We start from the raw sequence: 24,267 nt of genomic DNA, 5'->3' as shown, positions 1-24,267 counted from the left end.
GTATGTGGATATATATACAATAAATAAATTCTAACAATAATAACACAACTAATTGCAAGAAAAGAAAAAGAGAAAAAGAAACTGTAAATTGGGACGAGAAGCCCCTATTGCAAAAACTTATAAGAATTTGTACTTATTTGTAAAGGTTTAAAAGTGATGTTGAAATTAGAAAATGAGTCAAAATTCATGTCTTATTTTATAATTTACCCTCTGATTGATTTATGCTCTTAACTCAATAATTCAATATCACAAATACTCCTGTGCAATCGGTTGCACCGTGCAACTGGTTTTCAAAATGACACTACTTCATTCGAGAAATGACACTTGAACATTTATGAATGACACTACTTCAACATACAAATGACACTTGAAGATCTTAAAGTGTCATTTGTATGTTGAAGTAAAGCTATTCAGAAAACAATTACACGGTGCAACCGATTGCACGGGAGAGTGCCTCATTCAATATACCCATTTATGCGCATAAATGTATACACATGCGCATACATCAGTATATATGCGCATATCAAATTTTGCAAAATTGATTTATGCGCATCCATTTCCAAGAACAAAATCATTTAATTGCAAAAGGAAAAATAATTTAGTAAAATAGATTAGTAAAATAGATTTATGCGTATAATCTAACACATGGTATTGAAATATTGTTAAATAATGTAAATGGGTATAGGATGTAGAGATTTTAAAAAGTGGGTATTTTTTTATGCGTATAATCAGTTTTTTTATACGAGTTGCTTATTTGATTATTTATTAGATACCTCTCGTAATTCTAAAAAAAAGTCGGTATTTTTTATGCACAATTTTAAAAACTTGTGTAGTTTATATAATCCCACCAAAATCATTGTATAATGACGTAAGAACGAATATAACTGTGGCTGATCAAAAATGGTGGATACAGTTTTAATTTTTAAATTAAAATATTAGGAAATTTAATTAAATAAAATGAGCTGGCATATCCTTTAGTAAGCTTAAAATTTATAACATGGATTAGTTTCGTAGAGATATGCTAATCGCAAAATTATAGTTGCTGATGATGAGAGCCCAGCTAAGATGAAGTTAGACGACTCTACTGATAGTGAAGACGAAAGCCAATACATTGTGCCAGAGAAGTAAGCAGCAAATGAGATAGCTGCATAATATTATGATGAATGCTGATTTTGTTGTGGATATATTACCGTTAAGCAAATAGATGGCGCATGAATTAGCTATTTTGTGGTCGTCTGACTTGCCTCAGCTTTCAAAAATAAAAATATTTGGCTTATGAATGTGGAGGCCTGGAGGAGGATCTCATTGCTAATATTTTGTCCATCAGAGCCATTCAAACCATTACTTCAATATTAATTATGTAATCCAAATTAACTTTATATGAGTATCCCTATGACCAATACAGGTACAATTAATATTATTGAAAATCACTATTGTTTCCGAACGATTTTATTGCATGTTGCCCACAAATAAGTAATCATTGCAGAATCTGTAAAATGAGTGCACAATCAGATTTTGGGTTTTAAATAATGCTCCTTTCTCTGACGCCAAAGGCACACCGGTTTCCTGCAATCTTCAAATTCTACCAGTTTCTTCCTCCAACAAATTCAGTTTCGAAAAATGAGAACCCATAACCGTAACCGCCGCAGCCTCCCACTCTTAATCATTTTGATGTTCCTCTCAACAGATTCAGTGTTTCTCCCAGCACAATCCGACGCCACTCCCCCATTTTCATGCGATCCATCAAACCTCTCCACAAATCTCTTTCCCTTCTGCAACACTAGTTTACCCATCGCTGCCAGAGTGAAGGACATCGTGTCCCGCCTCACGCTCGATGAGAAAATCCAGCAGCTCGTCAACAACGCTGCCGCCGTCCCCCGCCTCAACATCTCCGCCTACGAGTGGTGGTCGGAGGCGCTGCACGGCGTCTCGCGCCACGGCAAAGGCGTCACTTTCAGCGGCTCCATCAAGTCGGCCACCATGTTCCCCCAAATCATCCTCTCCGCCGCCTCCTTCGATTCGCAGCTCTGGTACCGCATCGCGCAGGTACTAATCCGTTTTTCTAATTATCTACAAAACCTCACAATTAATTTGGAGTGGAATGTCAGGCGATCGGAAAAGAGAGCCGAGCGTTCTTCAATGCAGGACAGGGGAAGGGGATGACATATTGGGCGCCAAACATAAATATCTTGAGGGACCCGAGATGGGGGAGAGGGCAGGAGACAGCTGGCGAAGATCCATTGGTGGCCGCGAAATACGCCGTGGCGTACGTTAGAGGGCTCCAGGGGGATAGTGAAGCAGGGGAGATCAAAAGGGACGGCCGTCTCATGGCCTCCGCTTGCTGCAAGCACTACACTGCGCACGACTTGGACAACTGGAAAGGCGTCTCCCGCTACGCATTCGATGCCAAAGTAGGTATGCATTACACATCACAATCACATCTACTAATTAACGGTTAAGTTGTTGTAGGTGACGAAGCAAGATATGGCGGATACGTTCCAGCCGCCGTTCAAGGCGTGCGTGGAGCAAGGCAAGGCAAGCGGCATAATGTGCGCGTATAATCGTGTCAATGGCGTTCCAAGCTGTGCTGATCAAAATCTTTTAACTAAAACTGTTCGACAACAATGGGGTTTTCAGGGGTAAATCTCTCAGTCTACCAACAAGAAAGAATGTATGTGCAATATCCTAGCTCACATCTATTCTGTTTTGTTTGGATGAACAAATGAAGGTACATTGCGTCGGATTGCGACGCTGTTGCTATAATACATGATGTGCAAGGCTACGCCAAAGAGCCAGAAGATGCAGTCGCAGCTGTGCTTAAAGCTGGTATGTATCTTCGTCTTCTATTTTAATTTGGTATACTACTACCAATACAAATGGTGGCATGGCATGGCATGGCATGGTGCATATATTTTATTAGTAAACTCTTGTGATAATTACAAGGAAGAAGAGAAGATGTTAATGCTACTACTAGCAGTAGTACTACAATTTGAAACGGAACTTATATTTAATACTTACTTTGATATTTTAATTAGATAAGGTTTTCCTATTATATATATGTTCATAGACGTGAAGCAAGATAAGAAAAAAATTCAGTACATAATAAAATAAAATTTGTTTTCTTGTTTGTGGGTATGTACGTGACAGATAACTGTTTCATCTCCACGTGATTAGAAATTTGTTTTCTTGCCTGTGTGTATATACAAGATCACCGTGTAGGATTGATATGTATTTGTCCCTATGTATGTAATTGTAAGCATGCCTCGTAGTGAAATTATTGCGACGTTTACTTTGATAGAAAATGTTAGAAAAAGTATATTTTTCATCATTTTCACATGTTTCCTATGATGAATAATTTTCTCCGGTCAGGCTGGAAAATTTATTCGGGCAGCCCATTTTCACTCATTTTCTCACAAATATTGGATAATATTATCCTATTGGGAGGGTGTGAAATATTTTCCAACATCTCAATTTTTTTATCCATCTATTTCTAACAAAGTAAACACATGATAAAAAAGGAGAAAAAAATAATATTATCTCACATTTTCTTATCCATCATTTTTAAATGAAAATTTTACTACCAAATTGTAAACGCACCCTTAAAGTACAACCGTATGTCATTAAATTAAATCGGCTTTCACCTTTGAATAGAAATTGGGTTTTATATTATGAATAAATCTTTTATTTTGTGAATATGTCAATAATATATAGGACAACATATATTGCATCTTCTTCGTTTTTTTTTCTTTGGTGCTTTGCATCTTTGCATATCCTTATTCCTTATAAAAATTCTCTCATTTGCTTTTTTTGTCCCTTTCTTTTTGCATCTAGATTTTAAACTTCTACTTTTTAGAGGAAAGATTAAATCAACTGCCCTCCAAAAAAAAAAAGATTAAATCAACTAAATATGAAACAAGTACGAAAAAACAACAAAATGAAGTGACGTATATGTTTTGTGATCTTGGACCAAGTTTCCAAATTGTTTGTCTTCCTTTTTTGGACCTAAGTAGGATCCACACATTTAGGCCTAGTCTTGTTAAGAGTAGTCCATCATGAAAATTGGGCCCAAACTAAAGGAAAGGACATGAGATCAAATGCTTATAATTTTAAGACACAGTGTGATGAATATAACGTATATATAGGCATTTCTGCGCCAGAGACCTATAATTAATTAATTATATCAGGTTATTAGGGTTAATATTTTTTCTGACAAGTATTAATACATGCTTTATATTGAAATTGTAGCATTATTACTCGACATCTGATCTTTTCCGGACCATATCTCTACCACCTGCATATTTCATAGCAAAAATGCAAGTAGATCAATTTATGAAAAAAGACTGAAAACACAAACAATTTCCCAGGTATGGATGTGAATTGCGGCAGCTACTTGGCAAAATTCACAAAATCAGCTGTGGAAAAGAACAAAGTATCAGAAGGTGATATAGACAGAGCCCTTAGCAATCTCTTCTTCATCAGAATGAGACTAGGACTTTTTAATGGCGATCCAAGACAACTCGAATACGGAAGCATCAATGGCAGCTATGTCTGCAGCAAAGAGCACCAAGATCTCGCCCTCCAAGCTGCACAATCCGGCATCGTCCTCCTCAAAAACGACGGCGCCCTCCTCCCCCTATCCAAGAACTCAACCAACTCTCTGGCTATCATAGGCCCCAATGCCAACACTTCAGACACATTCGTTGGAAACTACGAAGGCTATCCATGCAAGAGTATCACAATTCTTCAAGCACTTGAAAATCTATACAGCATCACCACCAAGTTTGATCAGGGCTGCGACTTTGCTAACTGCACTTCAGTTTCCACTGATAAAGCAGTGGCCATCGCCAAAGAGGCAGATCATGTTGTCCTAGTCATGGGATTGGATCAGACGTTGGAGAGGGAGAAGCTCGATAGGCTCGAGCTGGGCCTCCCTGGATATCAAGAGGATCTTATCACAGCCGTTGCAGCCGCTGCAAAAAGACCTGTTGTCTTAGTGCTTCTATGTGGAGGCCCCGTTGATATCTCCTTTGCCAAACAGAATCCCAAAATCGCAAGCATTCTGTGGGCCGGGTATCCAGGAGAAGCCGGAGGAGTTGCAGTGGCTCAAACTCTGTTTGGAGACAACAATCCAGGTTATTTTTTTACCTTGCACATTATCATTTTTAATCAAGTAGATTTTCCATACTAATTAAAAATTAAATGTTGTGTTGTTTTCATGCAACAGGCGGTAAACTACCGGTTACTTGGTATCCAAAAGAGTTCAGCAAAGTAGCAATGACAGATATGAGGATGAGGCCTGATCCATCTCAAGGGTATCCGGGGCGAACCTATAGATTCTACACCGGTCCAAAAGTTTATGAATTCGGTTATGGTCTCAGCTACACTAACTATACTTACAAGTTCGTCTCAGTCAGTCATGACAGCCTCTTTCTGAATGGTTCATTGTATGTAGATGCCGTTAAGAGATCTGAATCTTCTCAGTCGATATCTATATCAAAACTAGGAAGCAACGCCTGCAAGAGCATCAAGGTTTCAGCTCAAGTGAGAGTCACCAATCACGGAGACATGGCTGGTAAGCATCCGATGTTATTGTTTGTTAGAAGCAACAACACGAAAAGTGGTGATACGGCGAGACAATTGGTTGGATTCAAGACTGTGAGATTAAGTCCGGGAAAGACTAAAGATCTTGGATTTGATATGAATCCCTGTGAGAGTTTTAGCCATGCTGATGAAGATGGAGCACTGGTTATTGAGGAGGGCACCCTCTACTTAGGCGTGGGGGATGATGAACACCCTATTAATGTTGTAATCTAATGTTGAATTCTTCATGATGTAATACCAATTTTCTGGCCTTTTGAAACTACTTCTGAGTTAGTTTGCTGCTACAGAAAAAGAATGGAAGATTGGAAGTGACTGAATGTGAGCCCTAACCGAAATTTAATTAATTAATGGTCCCATCATAGTATTCAACATTATTGCAACTGTCCTTTTACTTAGATGATGAGTAAAAATCAGAGTCACGGTTTGAGATGCAACAAAGTCAATTGAAGATTTGAAGTAATCTGGCAATTTCAAGAATGATTTTATTTTTACAATTGCAGAATTTATCTCAAGTCTCAGTCATGACAGTAACAGAACAAGTGTGTTTGTTTGTGTATATATTTTGTGCTTGCTTTTTTGGGCGTTGTTTCGTTTCGGCTGCTTGCATCTTCCTTGTCGGCTTCTTCAATCTCAACCACATAATTGCAACTGCCACTGCACACTTTGTCTGAGTTATTGTTCTTTTCTTCCATATTTTCTTTGACTAAAGTTGATTAGCATTGTACATCAAATATCGAGTTTCTCTATACGTAGTATTTATTGTACAATTCTGTTTTCTTAGTTAATACTAGCCTCAAAAGTTGAGTGATTGATACATGCACAGAATCATCGAATACTCCAAATTTTGTACGTATATTCTATATCATCTCGCCAACTCATTCGTGATTTGTTTGTTGAGTGCTCACTATCTTCAAAACTAATATTCCTTCCAGATAAACAATATTGAATTTGTTCAAACCGGAAGCATTCTTTTATATTCATAATATGCAGCATTTTTGCACATGGCGTCCGACATGTCACGCACCCACAACAGTTTTTCTATATAATATATGAATTTTCTTGCACATATATAATTTATACATAATCGTCAGAAACAATGGCTGACTCCTTTCTTCGCATTTTTCTTTGCTTAAAGCCTGCCCTTTTTTGAGAGTTGACCCTTCAATCTCTTTCTCCATCTCATTTTTCAGTTTCTGGAAAGAGATCACGATCTTCATAAACCAATTAATTTATTCTGGGCAACCAAGCACGACCCCAGGTATCTTCTTCTTGATTTTATTTTTCTTTGATTATTTTAATTTATGCTTTTGTGGTGGGGGAAGTTGACTGATACTGCGAACCCATATGTTTTATTGTTGATTGATGGCTTCAGTGTTCATCTTTTTAGATGCTGGATATTTATTGCTTGCTCTTCTTCTATTCTTCTTGTTTAATGTAGCAGAAAGTTGGTGATTATATGGGAGAACAATGCTCACTGTGATTATTTAGTAATCTTTAGTTTATGATTTTATCTGCAATTTGGAACAAAAGAATTCTACATTTACAACTGATGGTTGGATTTTGGGTGAATTTCAATTTTCAAGCCAGCGTTAATGATGCTTAGCTGTTTGCTGATGAACTTGAATTAAGGTGTTGGAATTTCCTTTCATGAGCAGAATATTACTAGCAAAAAATTGACAAGTAGTATTTTTTTTATTACTTATATTATTTTCATTTTTGAGAAGAAGAATTGACAAGTATGAGTAATGTGAGTAATGGGCAAAAGAAATCCACTCCAGATGAGTGCGAAAATTCTTCACCTCCTGAAATGGAGCAAGCTAAGGTATCTTCACTTTCTAACTAAACCATTTAAACACACACACATTTACTAGATTTGAGCGTGTATGACAAATTATGTTTTGATGCACATATGCTACAGATTAATGAGGTGAGACAGCTAATCGGGCCACTGTCTGGTAACCTCGCGGTTTATTGCTCTGATGCATCTATTTCAAGATATTTGAGAGCGCGAAACTGGAATGTTAAGAAGGCCGTTAAAATGCTTAAAGCAACTCTAAAATGGAGGGAGGAGTTCAAGCCAGAAGAGATTTGTTGGGTAATTTCGCTGTTACTTATTCTCGTTGGAGGAAAGCCTTGGTAGATTCTTGACACATTCCCTTAATTAATTCTGGCCATGTAGTTGTGTATGATTTCAACTCGCCTGCTCTTCTTCATCTGCTGCTGCATTTGCATAGATTCTATGGAATGTATGTTGTTGGTCCTTTCGTAAAAGAATCATGTGTAGTTGCTAGTTTATCTCTAGCTTGTATGCTGAGTGAGGTAGCATTATTGATGTAGTGAGGTAGCATTATTGATGTAGCAGTTGTTTTCTTTACCAATTGTACTGTAGGATGACGTAGCAGGAGAAGCAGAAACCGGGAAGATCTATATATCGAATTACAAAGATAAGAATGGAAGGCCGGTCCTCGTCATGAGACCTAGGTGCCAGGTTAAATCCATTGCTCTCGACTTGAATCACCCACTTTCATATATCATCATGTTCATATGTCTGAGCCAATCTCTATTCTCCTTGACTCCTGTGTGCAGAACTCAAAATCGATAAAAGGGCAGATAAAATATTTGGTTTATTGCATGGAAAATGCAATTTTAGATCTTCCTCCGGAACAAGACCAGATGATTTGGTTGATTGATTTCCACGGTTTCAATGTTTCCCACATATCAATCAAAGTTACACGAGAAACTGCCCATGTACTGCAAGAGCACTACCCAGAGAGACTAGGCATAGCAATACTATACGATGCACCCAAGATATTTCAACCATTTTGGATGGTATCTTTCTACTTCTACATGCCATTTTCTTCTTCTCCTATTAACCATGTGAGATGGCTTATTTCAGATTGCCAAACCCTTCCTCGAGCCTAAAACGGCTAACAAAGTCAATTTTGTGTATGCGGATGATCCCAACACAAACAAGATCATGAGCGAGCTGTTCGACATGGAAATGGTGGAGTCTGCATTTGGTGGGAAAGATGACTCAGATTTCAACATCACAAAGTATGCTGAGAGAATGAGAGAGGACGATAAGAGAACCCTTTCGTATTGGAAAACGCCATCCCCTGCAATGCTAGTAGCTTCCCCAAGCTCGCAAAATTTGAACTCAAAGAAATCCGATGAACGACTCAAGACTGAAGATAAAGAGCACATCACCTGATACTTCTTTGATCTGTAATAGCTAGACACATTTATTCAATTAGCACCTACTCTTAACTTATCAACACTAGTATTACTTCCGTGCAATGCACGGTGATACTTATTTAATTAAAATAGTAAAACAAAATTACATTTTAGAATATTATAGTATGTGAATATAGTAGCATGAAAATGAAGATGAAACCATCTTATAGTTGGTGATAACAAAAAAATTATATTTTAAAATATTATATTTAGAATGAAGATGGTGCCTTAAAATAAAAATGAAATCATCTTATAATTGTAGGCGTATCAAATGAATGATCAAGAACTTGACAAAACCTTTTTATCTAATGATTATTATTATCTATTTAAAATTTCCACCAAAATATCTAGATATTTTTCTTTCAAATTTTCTATTGGTCTTGAAAGGGTTTTTGGAACTTTTAATTACTTTTTACTGATTTTCATTTTACAACATATTTTTTTGAGGCGTTAATTGATTGTAAATTCAAAAATTATTAGTGAATTTTGATATATTTTTTTTAGCTATATAAAGTTGTAGTATAAATACATAAACATTAGCTCATTTCAGAATTTGCTCTGAATTTTAATTTCGTCCAAATCAAAACATACATGAAAAAATTTAAGATGATATAATATATACACATTATATTAAAGGGTTAATATGTAAAAACACCCCTAACGTTACCACCCCAACTATACTTAAGCCCCTAACATAACGTTGATAGAAACTAACACCCCAAAGTTCATTAAGTACTACAATTAAACCCATAAACAAAATTTCTTTCACAAAATTAAGAAATTCATTTTTTTTAAATTTATATAATATATAAAAGGGGAGTTTTCTCCCTCCATTTTTTCTCTTTCTTCTCCCATCAATTTTTTCATATAAATAAATATTTTCATACACAGACAAAAATAAAAGAATTGTAAAATTTTAACAAAGAGAAAGAAAATAGAATATTTTAAAATTTTAGGAACTCATTTGTTTTAAATTTATTTTTAATAATTTTTATACCATATTAAATATTTTGTTACAAACTTAAACATAAGATGCTTATTAAATATTTCTTCATAAATTAAATTTGATATTATTTAAAAAAAGTATTAAAATTGTAAAAGAAAAAAAGAGATGAAAAATAATGAAAAAATTGATAGGAGAAGAGAGAGAAAAAATGGTGGGAAAAATTGGAGGGAGAAAACTCCTCTTTTATATATTATATAGATAGATTTGAGTTTAGCCTTACTCCTCTATGTTTACTCAACTCAAAAGTTAATAATATCAACATCTTTTATCTCTGGCAAATTATTTGAGCCAAGTGACATTGTGTAAGGCATCAACCACTTTGTTTATTGCACAATACATATGCCATAAGGAGTTCCAATACAAATATACAAAAATAAGATCTTGTACAGAAGTTCTGTAACTACATGGTACAACATTCTTAAGAAGTGCTCTTTTTTCTAAGTTCTCATAGGTTCAGATACAATCAATCAATCAAGAAAATATGACACTAAAGTTGCTAGCGAAAAGAAAACAGATCCGCGAATAATAGATCAGCACAACATCAAGCAGAGAGCACGATTGCGACTGTGCTTCTTCCAGGATTCTGATATGTTTACTAAGAAATTTATTGGAACACATACTCTGATAATCATATACCGGTGATCTCATATCTCCATCAGGATTGAAACATTTCATCTAACTTCTGCCTGTATTGAGCCAAGCGCTGCATTACAATGCCAAAAGGAAGAAGAGTGAACTTGTATCATTGATGAGCTCATACATATAATAAGTACAGGAAAAAACAAGAAAAAAACAAAAAAGAGGATTAAACAAAATGGTTTGTTATGAAAACTTCAGACATAATCCTTATTCTGTGATCAGGTAAGTATGGAGTTCATAATGTTTGGGGACCCCATTGATCATATGATGCATCAGTACAACTTAGATAGAAACAAATCATGTCTAGTTTGACATAGGACAGATGAAAGCATCCAATCCCGTTGAAGACAAATGAAATTATTTCTATCCAGTATCCACTTTATTTTTAATGGTAGGAAATCAATGCCAATCAAACTAAGCTGAGCAAAGAGTATACTTTTCTGGGCCAAAAGCAGAGTGCTATGCACCGTTTTTCTTTTTTATTATCCTTCTTCAAGAAAATCAGTATTTTGTAATATACAAAATAAATAAATAGAGTCAACTTAGACAACCAGTCCCCCTTCACATATTTTTTGGTTCGAAACTTGTCTTTTAAGGATGTGTTCTCTTTGGTTGTAAATTTATCATGAGAAAATGAAGGATAAAAAAATTCTCCCTTTAAATTCCTCCATTCTTTTCCCTCATTTTTTACAAAAGAGAATTTCACCATTTCTCATTCCTCCTTTTCACTCCAAGGAGGTATAATATTATCCCTCCATTTTGGTGTGATAATATTATCCCTTTTTAACGTGAAAAGGAGGAATAAGAAAGGGGAAGAATAATATTATCCCTCCTTGGAGTGAAAATGAGGAATGAGAAAGGGTGAAATTCTCTTTTGTAGAAAATGAGGGAAAAGTTTATCTCACATTTTCTCATGATAAATTTACAATTAAAGAGAACACACCCTAAAAGTAATGCAGTTAGTATAATCAATGAATGAATCAGAAAATCAAAGTGAGATGTAAAATCTGCTACTCTTAGGGGGCATTTATTTATTTATTTATTATTTTTAAATCCATCTTAATAAATAAGGGATTATCCTTACTAGTCTAATCCTCAAAAGTAAATGCCCCCCTCAGAGAATTCTAGAAATCCTAGAAAATTTCTGCAATTGTGTTTTTTAAGGCAATGTGAAACTGCATACCTTTATCTCAACAAAAGAATCAATGGATTGCATAAAGAAATTGACAACATTTCAACAATCATCTTTTTAGATCATTTGCATGATCTCAAACAATGATCTCATTAAGAATCGTAGCAAAAAAATTGCATACCTTAGTGTAAGCATAAACACCAGCTTCAGTTGGTGCCACAGGGCTACCTCTGCGAATAAATCTTCCCTCTTTAAAAATGTAAAGCATCGGTATTCCAGTTGATAATTCCAAGCTAATGACCTGATAAGAGAAAGATATAGCTTTTATACTTGCACGTAATATAAATCAGAACAAACTACCACCAAATTCACTCGGCCTCAATTCCCACCTCTTGAGAAGTCAGCTTGTCCAGATACATGATAATGGACCTCAGTGAGTTTCCATGGGCCGCAATCATCACGTTCTTCCCAGACAAAAGCTGGGGCTGAATCTGTTCGACCAAATAGTTATCATCATGGCACCTTGAATAAGCATTAGGCGAGTTAATACAGAAGTTAGGAGAAAGTTGTCTCTTACAAATTCCGTGAAGTACGCGACAGCTCTCTCAGCACACATTTCCAGACTCTCGCCGTTTGGAGGAGGTGTGTCATAACTGCGTCGCCACACATGGACTTGTTCGGTCCCATATCTATCGGCTGTTTCTTGCTTATTCAGACCCTGTAGTTCTCCATACCTACATAGAGTAACTCACGGGTCAGGTATCGTGTAGTGCAACCAACACGAGGGCAGTACTGAAGATTGCCTAAGTGACTGACATTCTTTCGTTTAGTTGCCAAGCAGTGACAACTGGAATGCATTGTTTTTTAGTATCTTCACTAAAAATTTGGCTCCATGCTCTCGCTTGCTCATTCTCATCATGCAAAATAATTGGAACCTGCATATAGAAAATTGTGTGTTCAAGATCTTCGTCTATTAAGATGCATCGGAGCCTGAGACTTTTGCTTAACTCATGCACAAACGAACCACAAAACACCATCTCCAAAATGTTAACATGAAGCCAATACGCATATTCCTATACCTTTAGAATTTTTTACGTAATCTCGTCGAATTGCAATATGGATTGACAGATGCACTCTATTTATTGAAGAAAGGATATTACAATGAAGAAATACCTTCTTGCGACGATGTTCAGTCATTGCAAGCATAGCAGTCATCTGTGCACGAATTAACGAAGAAGTATAGATCATGTCGACCGGTATGTTGCTGATTCTTTTGCCGGCTTCGATAGCTTCTTCCACTCCCTTCTTGGTGAGTGGCACATCAACACAACCTGTGAAGAGGTTCTTCTCATTCCACATAGACTCCCCATGCCTGATCAGAATTAGTGCAGCTTCATCTGAAATAATGAAAGAAATCATATCAGGAAAAAAAAAGTCGACATCTCTTCCATTGAGGAAACGCGCAATCACTCTGCCAACTTGAAGGATGCATTACTTGATTTCTTCTTGGAGTCACTTGAGGTGCCGCTTGATGGAGACAAAACTGGGTCAGGGACCGCTGTGGTGTGTGAGGCCGATGCCTGAGTCACAGGGACACTTCGCCTCCTAGAGCAATAAGTTTCTCTTCTTGTCAGAGCAATATCTAGCTTGACACCTTTTGAAATCAACCTAAAGGAAGCGATTCCATTCTCCTGATTGAGGCAAGAGTCAGTGAAGTAACCGCGAGATTGAAGAGTCACAACTGCTTGGTGATATGCTGTGGAGGCCATTCTGGATGGAACAAAACGTAATGAGTTCAGAAGCTGCTTAACGGAACTAATATGGCTGTGCTCGATAATATGACAATTATCATATGATGAAAATGACCACATAATTTTCTGGTAATTCACAATATGAAGTTCTGCAAACTGCAATCTTAAAGAGATGGGAACATGGCCTAATTTAGTCAACCATCCAACCAACTTCAAAATATGATATACTTCAAGAGGAAAACTGAGGAATGAACAAGTAATGGAGAACATCAAGATTGAAAATTGAACATCACTAAATTAGCAATCATAAGCTTTCCCTGGTAAGTGTCAACTGAATCAGAGGTGATGCTACCCTCAAGTCAAAGGTCAAATGTGCTATATAATCGAAGATCATCAAAAATAAGAAATCAAACCAAAAACATCACAACCTAATTGTAACAACAATAAAAATTAGATCTACCAACAGATTTCTGTAGATGATCATGTTCATATACTCGTATCTACAAACCTAAACATGGAATAAAAAAGGACCGAATACCATATGTATTAACGTAACCAACGCAGCAAAAATAACAGAAACAAAATAAAAGAACAGAAAAAGTTAGAAAAAGAACACAATAAAATAAAAACTTAACCTTAAAAGACAGGAGACAATAAAAATCAAGAGAACAATTAGGCAAATGCAAGATTAGAATAGAGAAACGGAGAGAGATCTTACATTTATATAAGGACAAAAATATATGAAGAATCAAAAAGGGATGTTCGATGAAACCGAGGAAAGAGTGTATTTCAAGAAAGCTGACGGAGAGAAAAATGGCGGTTGCATTAACTTTTACATTTAACAACGGGGGCAATACATGCAAATTTCTATTTGAATTGAGGAAGCGACTGAAAGATCAAGGAAAGAATGGGGGAGATGAGTGAAAGAGGTTTGGATTGTTGCTGTAGATGGTGAGTTGTAATTTAGCGTACAAATTGAAGGGTTGGTGAGGGAGGGAAGGGGCAAATTCAAGAACTGGGGAAAGTGGCCCCTCTCTAATTTGTATTGTTTGAAGCTGGCGATTTGGTGCTGCAAATGGACAGGAAATAAGGGGGCGTGTGGCGTCTCTCACTCTCACGGCTCTATTTCGCAACTCCTACTGTGTGTTGTGTGTTTCTTCGCGCATTTATATTGCTTTTCATTCTTTTTTCAAGTGGTCACTATAAAATTAGTTTCATGATGAAATCAGTTTAACAATAACACTATCTCAACGTACAAATGATACTTTAAAATAATAAAGTGTCATTTGTATATTAAATTAGTGTAATTGTGAAGTCGATTTCACAATAATTTTTGTGTTTTTTTTTATTGGTTAGGTATGGAATCGTGGAGAGAAATTTGTTTTGGTTGGTTATATTGTTTTATTTCATTTCATCTTTTATCAAGGTTGTATTTTATTATTTATTCTGTATTTTTTAAGGGAAAAAAAAAAAGGAAAGGAGGTGGTATGATATAGTCTTATCTAAATTAGTTGGACTCGATGATTTCGATCTTAAATAGACCCGTCGGTCAACGGTTTCGATTCAGAACAGTAGTTAATGGATCATGCCAAAATTAGACTCTTCAAGAGCAAGGATTGGATACAATTCTTGCCAGTAAACAGGTTGTTAACTGCAAGGCCGAATCGCCGATTAATCGTTGATTTTATAGAGTAAGCTCTACCCTATAAGATTAGCGATTTTGAGTGAAAATCGATTATTTTCGAGTCGTAAGCAACACTAGTATGATACTCTCTTCGTCCCCCAAAAGTTTGTCCCAATTTCCTTTTCGGATATCTCCCAAAAGTTTGCCCAAATCTTTTTATTTTCTATTTTTGTACATGATCTCATCATCAACTTTGTAATTATCATCATTTAAACACTATTTTTGTATATGACTCGCCATCAAATAATTTTTTACTAATTTTTATTAAAATTCGTGTCATTTGCTTTATGGCAAACTTTTGAGGGACGGAAGGAGTATAAAATTATGATCGGTGTTATCACCGATTCGAAATCGTAAGCAACACTAGTATGATATAAATGTTATATATAAATTGAGCAAAATCTGAATAACAAATATAAAAGAGCTAATTTAGAAAATATTTAAATAAACGAATAGATTAATATAAAAAAAATTATACTTTCTACAACCTAATTTTTGAGGTACCTTACTTTCTTTGATGTAGAGTTCCATGCGGGAATGAGTCAATGACAACTAATTTTCAAGGTTTATTTGAAAAAATGAGTTTGGAAAACGTAAATTGAAAACAGAAGATGTCTAAATTAGGGATTAAATTAAGAAATTTTATCTTAGCTTCAATCATGAAATTACTACATGTTTAATTACTTTTCCATTTAAATAATGCTCCCTCCGTCCATGACGATGAAGCGCAGTCTGTTGGTAAGACGCTTCCCCTCCAACCAATAGGTCGGGGGTTCGAGTCACCTTAGGAGCTAGAGTGTGAGTGAGTTTTTTCCTTTCTTTGGTTGTAACAAAATTTTAAAAAAAAAAAAAAAAAAATGCTCCCTCCGTCCATAATAATTTTGACATAATTTTTTTTTTGATCCGTTTTCAAAAAATTTGTCACTTTCATTTATGGTGGTAGAGTCCACACATCTCCACTCACATTTAAAGTGGAACCCTCACTCCACTAACAACTTTACTCACATTTTATTAAAACACATGTCATCCAAAATGTGGCAAATATATTGTGGACGGAGGGAGTAACTAGCATTTGTATCCCATCCGTGCAATGCACGCAAAACATTTTTATATTTATATATTAATATAAAATCGATACCAATTCAATTAGCATATGTATAAATATAATAAAAATTAATTAATTTAACTGTATATATTTAAGCTGAATATTGAAAAAATAAAAAAAATTAAAATATTCACAACATTATAAATAGATATTATGAGAAGGCAAAAATAATAAGTTAAAATAATAACAAATAAAAGGAGAGAGGAGAGAGAATTTTAAAAAAAATTAATCTTTAAATAAATATAACTTTTACATTTTAAATTAAATATTTATATAAAACATATCAAATTAAATCTTTTATTGTGATCTTTAATTTGATGTGCATATTAAATATTTTATATTTAGTCGAATTTTAAAATTTTAGAAAGATATAAAACCAAAAAAAGAAGATAAAGAAAACAATTTTAAAAAAATATAGTTTACAAATAAAACTTCTATTTTATTATAACTACAAAATTGCCATTCAATTTTGAAATTAATTTCAAATTAGGAGTTGCCTTTTTAGTTTTTAATATAATATAGATAATTATGGTTATATATAAATTGAGCAAAATAATTTAGTTAAAATTATAAATCACCCAAAAATTGGTAATTATTTTCCACTGAAACTTCCTTTTTCTTTCTCATTTCTCCGACTTATTATGCTATCTATTTTTTTTTAACGTCCACTTATTATGATATCTTCATCACATACATATTACTTTCTTGTTTCTTACGAACTCATAGATATCACTATTTTGCTCGATTTGATTAAAAAATAAAACTTATAGTAGATCTTTGACTTTAAAGTAGCTATACTTTTTTCTTTGAAAGGGTAGGAGTAGAGGTGCCCACGGTCCGATCCCCCGTTCGAACTGGAACCAAATCGTCGATTCACGGTTTCAAAATCTGGAACCGAAATCGGACCGAATATAGGCCCTCACGGTTTCAGTTCGAGCCTTAAACTGGCGGTTCCAGTTTCGATTCCGAACCGTCAGTTCTCGATTCGAACCATTCCGAACCGTCAGTTCTCGATTCGAACCATGAAACCTTATTTTATTTATTTTATATTTTATATTTTAAAGTGTTAGTTTAAAATTTATAATATATACACAATGTTGAACTATTTATTTAGAATGTAAATGGTTGACATTTAGTATGAATTAGATGTGAGAATGAGAGTTCATCATTTTATTTAGATTGTAAAGGGTTGAAATTTACTATAAATTCGATGTGGGACTAGAATTTGAGATTGACAAAAGTAAAAAACATAAAGAATGCATATGAAATTATGGTTTTTCAAAACACATGTTTCCCACATCGAATTTTTACTAAACTTCAACCGTTTACTACCTAAATAAAAGGGTCAATCCTCATTTCTCATTCTCACATCTAATTCATCTAAATTTCAACCATGTATAACCAAAATAAATGGTTTAACATTGTTTAAATTTAATACAACACTTCAAAATTTAGAAAAAATTTAAAAAAAAAATAAAAAATTTACGGTTCCACGATTTGGAACCGTGAACTGCCGGTTCGAGAATATTAGAAACGAAACCGAACCGTAGAGCCACGGTTACGGTTTCGATTCGAAATCGTTGACCACGGTCCGATTTGGCAGTTCGGTTCCCGTTCCAATTTTTTTGGGCATCTCTAGGTAGGAGTACTACAATTAGTGCATCATCAATTGATTTTCAATTATGAAAGAATGGGTCAACAGATAAATACTCCCACCGTCTACCGAAAAAAATTCTATTTGAAGACATAAATTTTACTAAAATTGTTATAAATAAAATAAAGATACAATTTAAAAGAATAGTGTTAGTACAAAAAAATAAAATAAAAATACATTATTAATTAAAAAATAAAAATAAAATGCAATTTATAATTAAATATAAGATGTGATTATTCAAAAAATGAAATGATACTTTTTTTCGTGGACAAAAAAAAAAGAGTAAGTAAAACTTTTTTTGTGGACGGAAGGAGTAATGATAAGAGCAGCCATACTACTTGACCGACGACATCTACCCCGATTGATCCACTTTCGTGAAGAGTAGGAGATTCAAGTTGATGTAGGAAGCGGCTCAGAAGGACATAGAACGAGCTTTCGGTGTGCTTCAATCTCGTTGGGCAATCATCAAATGACCAGCTCGTCTTTAGAAGAAAGAACAGTTGAACGACATCATGTTCACGTGCATCATTTTGCACAATATGATAATCCAAGGCGAAGGTGACTACGCATCATCATGGGAAGAAAAGGTCACCGATGAAGCTTCAAGTAGCTCAGTCGCATCTCGTCCTCGCACCAAAGCTTCGTCGAAATTTCGAGCGTATGTGGCTCGACAATCCTCCGTGCGAAACCGTCTTCACGCTCGCCTCACCTTAGATTTGAAGGAGCACATTTGATCTCGTTTTGGTCCGATTGAGGCATAAAAAATTATTGTAATTTTAATTATTGTATTTTTTAAGTATTTTATTTTATTTCAATTAATGTAATATTTAATTTTAATTTTAATGAAATATTAAATTTTAAAATGGAAAAGTAAAAATAAAATTAAATGAAATTGAAAATTATAATGCCTCTTATAAAATTAATGTATTGGAGATGGAAGGTGCTGTGGTGGAGACCACCTTGTAGCGCCTCCTCACTGTTGCGGATGCTCTAACAAAGTAGCTACTTGATGAGTTTAACATCAACACCTAAACTAAAAACGACAAAACGAATAAACAACACAGAGATTTACGTGGTTCGATTGCGAGGATCTACATCCACGGGCGGGCATTAGAGTGTTTTTCACTATAATTGGAGAATATACATTTTACAATGTGTGCTAAGAGTAAAAATGAAAGAGAAAGCCCCCTAATCTAATAAGCAAACTTCTATTTATATGTAATAAGGTAAACCTAAGGCCCTTAGGCCCATTAGCACAAGTAGTTGGGTCTAAGCCTCTATTACAATGATCTTTGTCTTTGGGCTGAATAAACAGCACTGGAAGCTAAAGCCGAATACTTGCATTGGGAACCAAAGTTAGCGCAGTACCCAATATGAGAAATACTAATAATAACATTAAATATTAATAATAATAAAGAGATATTCCAGCATTGTTAAGCACAGCGTTGATGCATAATTTAGTCTTCATCACTAGCTAACAAAATTACTCCACTAGCTAACAAAATTAATACTCCTACTTTAGTAGATCCTACACACTCTACCTAACTCTTTTGTAGTTGAGGAACTAAGGTTTTCGGTTTCAATTTGATGATACAAAGTCCATGTGGTTTGGCCAATTATTAGTTCCAAGTTTCCAACTACCCACTTACAAATTCTATAACACAGAATTGCACAGCTGTTTGCCTTGGACTTGGACTAAAACCAAACTGCCAATCTGTTTTCACGTTGTACACGTGGGAAATTACACAAGGTAGCTCATATAAAACCTGGTGATTGTAATTCATCATTAGTATGGTATGAATATTAATTTAAATTTTATTATATTTTTTGAATAATTAATAATTAGTCTGGAATGAATTAATCTAATTATATTGTTAAAAGTTCAATGCTTTGGAATTAATTAGCTTGTCGACTCTTAAATTATCTCATATATATAAGATATTACAGCTTTGAATGACAAATGTGGAAGAACCTTTTCATCGAAGAGTTTATTTACTGCACTCTGGGTCAAGTTATGGAACACTCCTCGTGAAATGTTTAAAATTTCATTTTAATTGGTTACTCACTCCGTCCCACAAAAAGTGGTTTGTATTTCATTTTGGGCGGTTCCACTATAAGTGGCCTATTTTTATAAATGAGAAAATTTAACACTTAAAAAAATATGGACCCTACCACTTTTAATACATTTAATACCTTCTCCTTAATTCTCGTGCCGAAATTTTTTGAACCACTTATAGTAGAACGAAGGGAGTGCGTGTTATAAATATAGATAAAATATATTCAACCTTGATCTTGTATTAGTATTATAAATAGAGGTTTTGGATCCTTGTAATAATACGCTTCTGTCGATTTTTATTCTCTCTTATTCTCTTATTTTCTCTAATTTCTCTCTACTTTCAACACTTTATCGACATGATTGTTCTACCACACAAGAGTTCAACCTTTCTTCATTATCATTTAGGTAGATTATTTCAACAAATTCATACAGATCATTGTGATATCTATTTAGCTGATAGTGTCACCACACACTCCATTCTCTAAAATAAAACATATTTTCTTGAGTTAATATTAATTGAAGATAATGTTAATACTATATCAGGTACATTGAACATCATCGAAGGCTCCAAAAGAGCTTGTATTATTTTATCAAATGATACTAAATTAAATATTGAATATGCCCTTTATTCTAGTAAGTCCAGAAGAAACTTATTAAGTTTTAATTAAGGATATCCGCTGCAATGAATACCACATTGAGACAATAACATAAGATACCTTTGCATAAGTTTTTTTGCATCCGGCCAGAAGCAAACAAAAGAAAAATTATCAACACTATCATCTGAAATGTATTACACATTCATAAAAGCAATTGAGGGGAACCATACCATGAACCCAAAATTCAATGACACAAAAAGTTTTATGTTTTGGCATGATAGATGTGGACATTCTAGAGCAATTATGATACATCCAATAGTTAATACTCCCTCCATTCCATTGATAACGTCCCAATTTTTTTTTTTTTTTGAGTTGTTTCATTTATAATGTCTCAACCAAAAAAATAAATAAATTACGACTATTTCTTAATTTGTGTGCCCTATTTTTACTTTATCTTCATTTACTTTTCTACTGCTCTCTATTTCCCTCTCCTTATTTACTTTTCTTAGTTGAGTTAAAAAATATCACTTTATTGCCTAAATCTTCATTCCTTAATTTGTGTGCCCCATTTTTGGAGGATTTTATAAATGGGACCCATGGAGTACTTTATATGGGCACATGATAGAGAACTAGAGATTCTTCAAATTAATGAATTGTCGTGTGCGCAAAGCAAGTTAGTCGTTAAACCTTCTTGTACAAAGGTCAACATTAAATCTCCATGTTTCTTTGAAAGAATTCGATGAGATATTTGTGGACTCATACATTCACCAAGTGGACCATTTCGATATTTTATGGTATTGATTGATGCTTCTTCTAAACTAATGGTCTCATGTATGCTCGTTTTCTATTAGAAATGTAGCATTTACTAGACTACTTGCTCAAATAATAAAATCAATAGCTCAATTTCTAGATAATCCAATTAAGAAGATTTATCTTGATAATGATAATGAATTTACATCTTAAGCATTCAATGATTATAATAAGGCTATTGGAATTAATTAAGATCGAACTCTTAGTTGCTCATGTCCATGGCAAACGAGCCCTTAAAGTAAAAGTTATCAGCGAATACAGCATTGTCTATGCGTCTGTTTGTTCAAAATTTTGTCCAACATTCAGAGTTCAGTTCAAATAGTGTGTGGTACTCGTGTTTTGTGATCTAATAGAGTGTTAGTGGCCATTTGTTGGACCATTTTACTCATGATAGCCTCGTGACCTTTTCAATATGTTAGATTGAGAAATCATATGCAATTGGGCTTTCTAAACCCATGTTAATGCAACTCCACTTATTTGGGCCGGAATTTATCAATTTACGGAACTTAGTTGCATATTGATATTCTTAAAAAAATACATATTTATTTTTTCACATTAATCAAGCACTCATGCAATCAACCGATGATGTCAAACAATATCTTTTTAACCTTAATTAGTAATTGAACAACACTTTGATTCCTTGGTAGAGTAGTTAATATTTAATATGTTTATTAGGTTTTGGGTAAAGTAGTTAATATTTATGTTAAAGGTCTTAGATTAAGGGGGGTGTATTAGTTCAAGATTTATGTAGATTTTAAAAATCCGTGAATTTTAAAAGTCTATAGAATTCTCACGGATTCTTCATGATTTTGAATGAATTCTTGGTCGGATTTTTAATGAATTAACAAGAATTTGGCGTGATATTTTCGGACTTGAAATCCACAAACCCAGCGAGCGCGGGAATTGAACGAACGCTAGACCCACTTCCAGCGGCCGCTGGGGGCCCATGAGCGCTGGATACCCAGCGACCGCTGGGTTCCAGCGAGCGCTGCCAGTTCTGACCCTAGTTCCTTCCCATGGGAATCCATCCAGTCCTCGATCCCTTCACTTTTACTGTAACAACTTCTCCATCCAACCCGACGTTGCTGACCAACACTTGCATGAAAGAAGCATTGCCCTTGAAGTGAAGCGAATTCCGCCTTGTCTTTGAATGCGGCCCTGCTCAGGTTTGATCAATTACTTAATGTTGAGAGTCACATAAAACTGAGCAAGACTTATACATGTATGTATACCTTTTGTATAGTGGATTGGAAGTATTTGGGGTTTGAGGTGGGCAATGATGAATCATTTAATAAGAGTATGTATACGTGTAAGCATGGAGTGTATAGTGGATTGGAAGTATTTGGGGGTTTGAGGTGGGTAATGATGAAGCATTTAATGGGAGTATGTATACGTGTAAGCATGGAGTCATTGGAGTATGTGGAGTAGGTTGCAGTAGCAGATTTCCATTCGGCAACTTGGGCATGCGTCAAGTTTGATAGCGAGCGCTCGCGGTTTCCCAGCAATCGCTGGAATCATTGGCAACGGCCGCTAGGGTCCAGCGGCCGCTGGCTTCTTGGCCGCGGGCGCGGGCACCCAGCGAGCGCAGGGATTTTGCAGGATTTGTGAATTCTCGTGGTCTATGTTCGGATTTGTTCATGCCTATTTTTTGAACGAAATCAATGAAAGTCATTCCAACTTTGAAGTCCATAGATTAACGAATACACTCAGATTTTCATAGACTTTTAAAAGTCTTGAACGAATACATCCAAATTTTTATAGATTTTTAAAAGTCTTGAACGAATACACCCAGATTTTCATAGACTTTTAAAAGTCTTGAACTAATACACCCAGACTTTAAAAGTCTGCAGAAATCTATTAAAGTCTTGAACTAATACACCCCCTAAGTCTATTATAACATGATTCTTAAAAATTTATGTCTCATCGGTGTTACAGGAAAAAGGGAGGAGGGGGGATGCATTTTTTTGGCCACTTATATTTAAAGTAAAAATTCTCACCGCATTTAATCTTTATGAGCTCATAGAATTATTGTATGATCTCATTTTTGTTTGGAACTTGGGATCAGAATACATATAATACGCAACCAATTATTTTGACAGCTAGGATGTGAATATTATTGTCAACAATATCTTAAACCGTACATGATTATACTATTATATAGTATATTCATAATAACGTTATGGTTACTAATAGTATAGTTGACCCATTGGCCATGCCATTATATTTTTGTTTTTCTCTCAAACTTTTTATGCGATTTTATCTAGAAGTGTAAAAGTCGAATTCCGCAACCCAATTTTAGGCAAATTATCATCGACTTTACAGGATGAGGTTTTGGATTTAGTCGTCAATGTTATGTTCTCCCCAAATATAGTCAACAGAAAATTTAAAATACTACTATCTAGTAAATAATGAATAATTAATAAGTAAAAGGTCAAAAGCTACTGCCTACGGATACATGTTTCTTCGATATTTAGCTTATGTTTGGTTGAATCTTTTAGAAGTTGGAAATGAATTCAATTAATTGAATCCATTACTTGTGTTGTTTGGTTTGGGTAATAAGTTAATCACTACCCTTATTTGAAGGTAACTCAATCACTTAATTTATTACCCCTCAAAATAAAGGAAAAACAAAAGAGTAAATATATAAAACTATCCACTTTCATATTGTAAAAATAAAAATTGTCCACTAAGATAAAAATAATAAAAACTGTCCACTTTTTGATTGAAAAGACAAAAATACCCTTACCATTAAAAACATAAAAATTAACCATTTTTCTCTCATTCTCTCTCTCCTCTTTCTCTCTCTACGCATTCTCTCCCCCATTCTCTTCTCTCTCTCATCTATCTCTCCACTCTCAATTTCACCAGCCAACTGAGCGACAATCCGGCGCGGCGGCGGTTGTGGGAGGCTTCGGGGAGGGTCAGGCGGTGGTGATTATTAGTTAAGGGATTGAAAAAGACGCGGCGATTGGAGGTGCCGCACCGCCAAACACATTGTT

The 24,267-nt window shown here is 34.8% G+C and overlaps 3 protein-coding genes across 6 annotated transcripts; 2 read left to right on the top strand and 1 right to left on the bottom strand.

Moving 5' to 3' along the window:
• Nucleotides 1-1,312: 1,312 nt before the first annotated feature.
• LOC131003541 (probable beta-D-xylosidase 7) lies at nt 1,313-5,863 on the top strand. The gene is made up of 6 exons (XM_057930054.1): nt 1,313-2,046; nt 2,109-2,411; nt 2,470-2,639; nt 2,729-2,826; nt 4,365-5,132; nt 5,225-5,863. Exons 1-6 carry the CDS (start codon nt 1,621-1,623, stop codon nt 5,812-5,814), a joined length of 2,355 nt encoding a protein of 784 aa, XP_057786037.1. The 5' UTR covers nt 1,313-1,620; the 3' UTR covers nt 5,815-5,863.
• A 749-nt stretch (nt 5,864-6,612) lies between these two features.
• LOC131003540 (uncharacterized) lies at nt 6,613-10,147 on the top strand. 3 transcript variants are annotated; one of them, XR_009094710.1, is made up of 7 exons: nt 6,613-6,859; nt 7,326-7,423; nt 7,520-7,696; nt 7,991-8,089; nt 8,188-8,430; nt 8,498-8,881; nt 10,044-10,147. XR_009094710.1 is itself a non-coding variant. In XM_057930053.1 (5 exons), exons 1-5 carry the CDS (start codon nt 7,340-7,342, stop codon nt 8,810-8,812), a joined length of 918 nt encoding a protein of 305 aa, XP_057786036.1. In that variant the 5' UTR covers nt 6,874-7,339; the 3' UTR covers nt 8,813-8,878. The 3 variants fall into 3 exon arrangements, 1 of the variants encoding a protein (XP_057786036.1); XR_009094711.1 differs by having other exon boundaries at nt 6,614-6,859; nt 7,329-7,423; XM_057930053.1 differs by lacking the exons at nt 6,613-6,859; nt 10,044-10,147 and having other exon boundaries at nt 6,874-7,423; nt 8,498-8,878.
• On the bottom strand, nt 10,140-14,528 carry LOC131003539 (2,3-bisphosphoglycerate-dependent phosphoglycerate mutase 1-like). 2 transcript variants are annotated; one of them, XM_057930050.1, is made up of 8 exons: nt 14,082-14,528; nt 13,108-13,382; nt 12,786-13,009; nt 12,429-12,547; nt 12,190-12,346; nt 12,002-12,103; nt 11,794-11,913; nt 10,140-10,544 (listed from the first exon to the last, which is right to left on the bottom strand). In XM_057930050.1, exons 2-8 carry the CDS (start codon nt 13,379-13,381, stop codon nt 10,497-10,499), a joined length of 1,044 nt encoding a protein of 347 aa, XP_057786033.1. In that variant the 5' UTR covers nt 13,382; nt 14,082-14,528; the 3' UTR covers nt 10,140-10,496. The 2 variants fall into 2 exon arrangements, with proteins under 2 accessions (XP_057786033.1, XP_057786035.1); XM_057930052.1 differs by lacking the exon at nt 14,082-14,528 and adding an exon at nt 13,999-14,074.
• Nucleotides 14,529-24,267: the final 9,739 nt, after the last annotated feature.

Source organism: Salvia miltiorrhiza, unplaced genomic scaffold, assembly GCF_028751815.1.
Source record: "Salvia miltiorrhiza cultivar Shanhuang (shh) unplaced genomic scaffold, IMPLAD_Smil_shh original_scaffold_220:::fragment_1, whole genome shotgun sequence".
Classification (NCBI taxonomy): domain Eukaryota; kingdom Viridiplantae; phylum Streptophyta; class Magnoliopsida; order Lamiales; family Lamiaceae; genus Salvia; species Salvia miltiorrhiza.
Note: the sequence above shows the minus strand (reverse complement) of the source record. Positions and strands in the feature narration are given on the sequence as shown.

Excerpts from the sequence above, each read along its gene's own strand:
- LOC131003541 (XM_057930054.1), top strand. The coding sequence starts at position 1,621 with ATGAGAACCCATAACCGTAACCGCCGCAGCCTCCCACTCTTAATCATT. Across the intron at positions 2,412-2,469 it reads GCTACGCATTCGATGCCAAA|GTGACGAAGCAAGATATGGC; the intron begins GTAGGTATGCAT and ends AAGTTGTTGTAG. Across the intron at positions 2,640-2,728 it reads CAACAATGGGGTTTTCAGGG|GTACATTGCGTCGGATTGCG; the intron begins GTAAATCTCTCA and ends GAACAAATGAAG.
- LOC131003540 (XM_057930053.1), top strand. The coding sequence starts at position 7,340 with ATGAGTAATGTGAGTAATGGGCAAAAGAAATCCACTCCAGATGAGTGC. Across the intron at positions 7,424-7,519 it reads CTGAAATGGAGCAAGCTAAG|ATTAATGAGGTGAGACAGCT; the intron begins GTATCTTCACTT and ends CATATGCTACAG. Across the intron at positions 8,090-8,187 it reads TCATGAGACCTAGGTGCCAG|AACTCAAAATCGATAAAAGG; the intron begins GTTAAATCCATT and ends TCCTGTGTGCAG.
- LOC131003539 (XM_057930050.1), bottom strand. The coding sequence starts at position 13,381 with ATGGCCTCCACAGCATATCACCAAGCAGTTGTGACTCTTCAATCTCGC. Across the intron at positions 12,548-12,785 it reads CTGAACATCGTCGCAAGAAG|GTTCCAATTATTTTGCATGA; the intron begins GTATTTCTTCAT and ends TTCTATATGCAG. Across the intron at positions 12,347-12,428 it reads TGGCAACTAAACGAAAGAAT|GTATGGAGAACTACAGGGTC; the intron begins GTCAGTCACTTA and ends TACTCTATGTAG.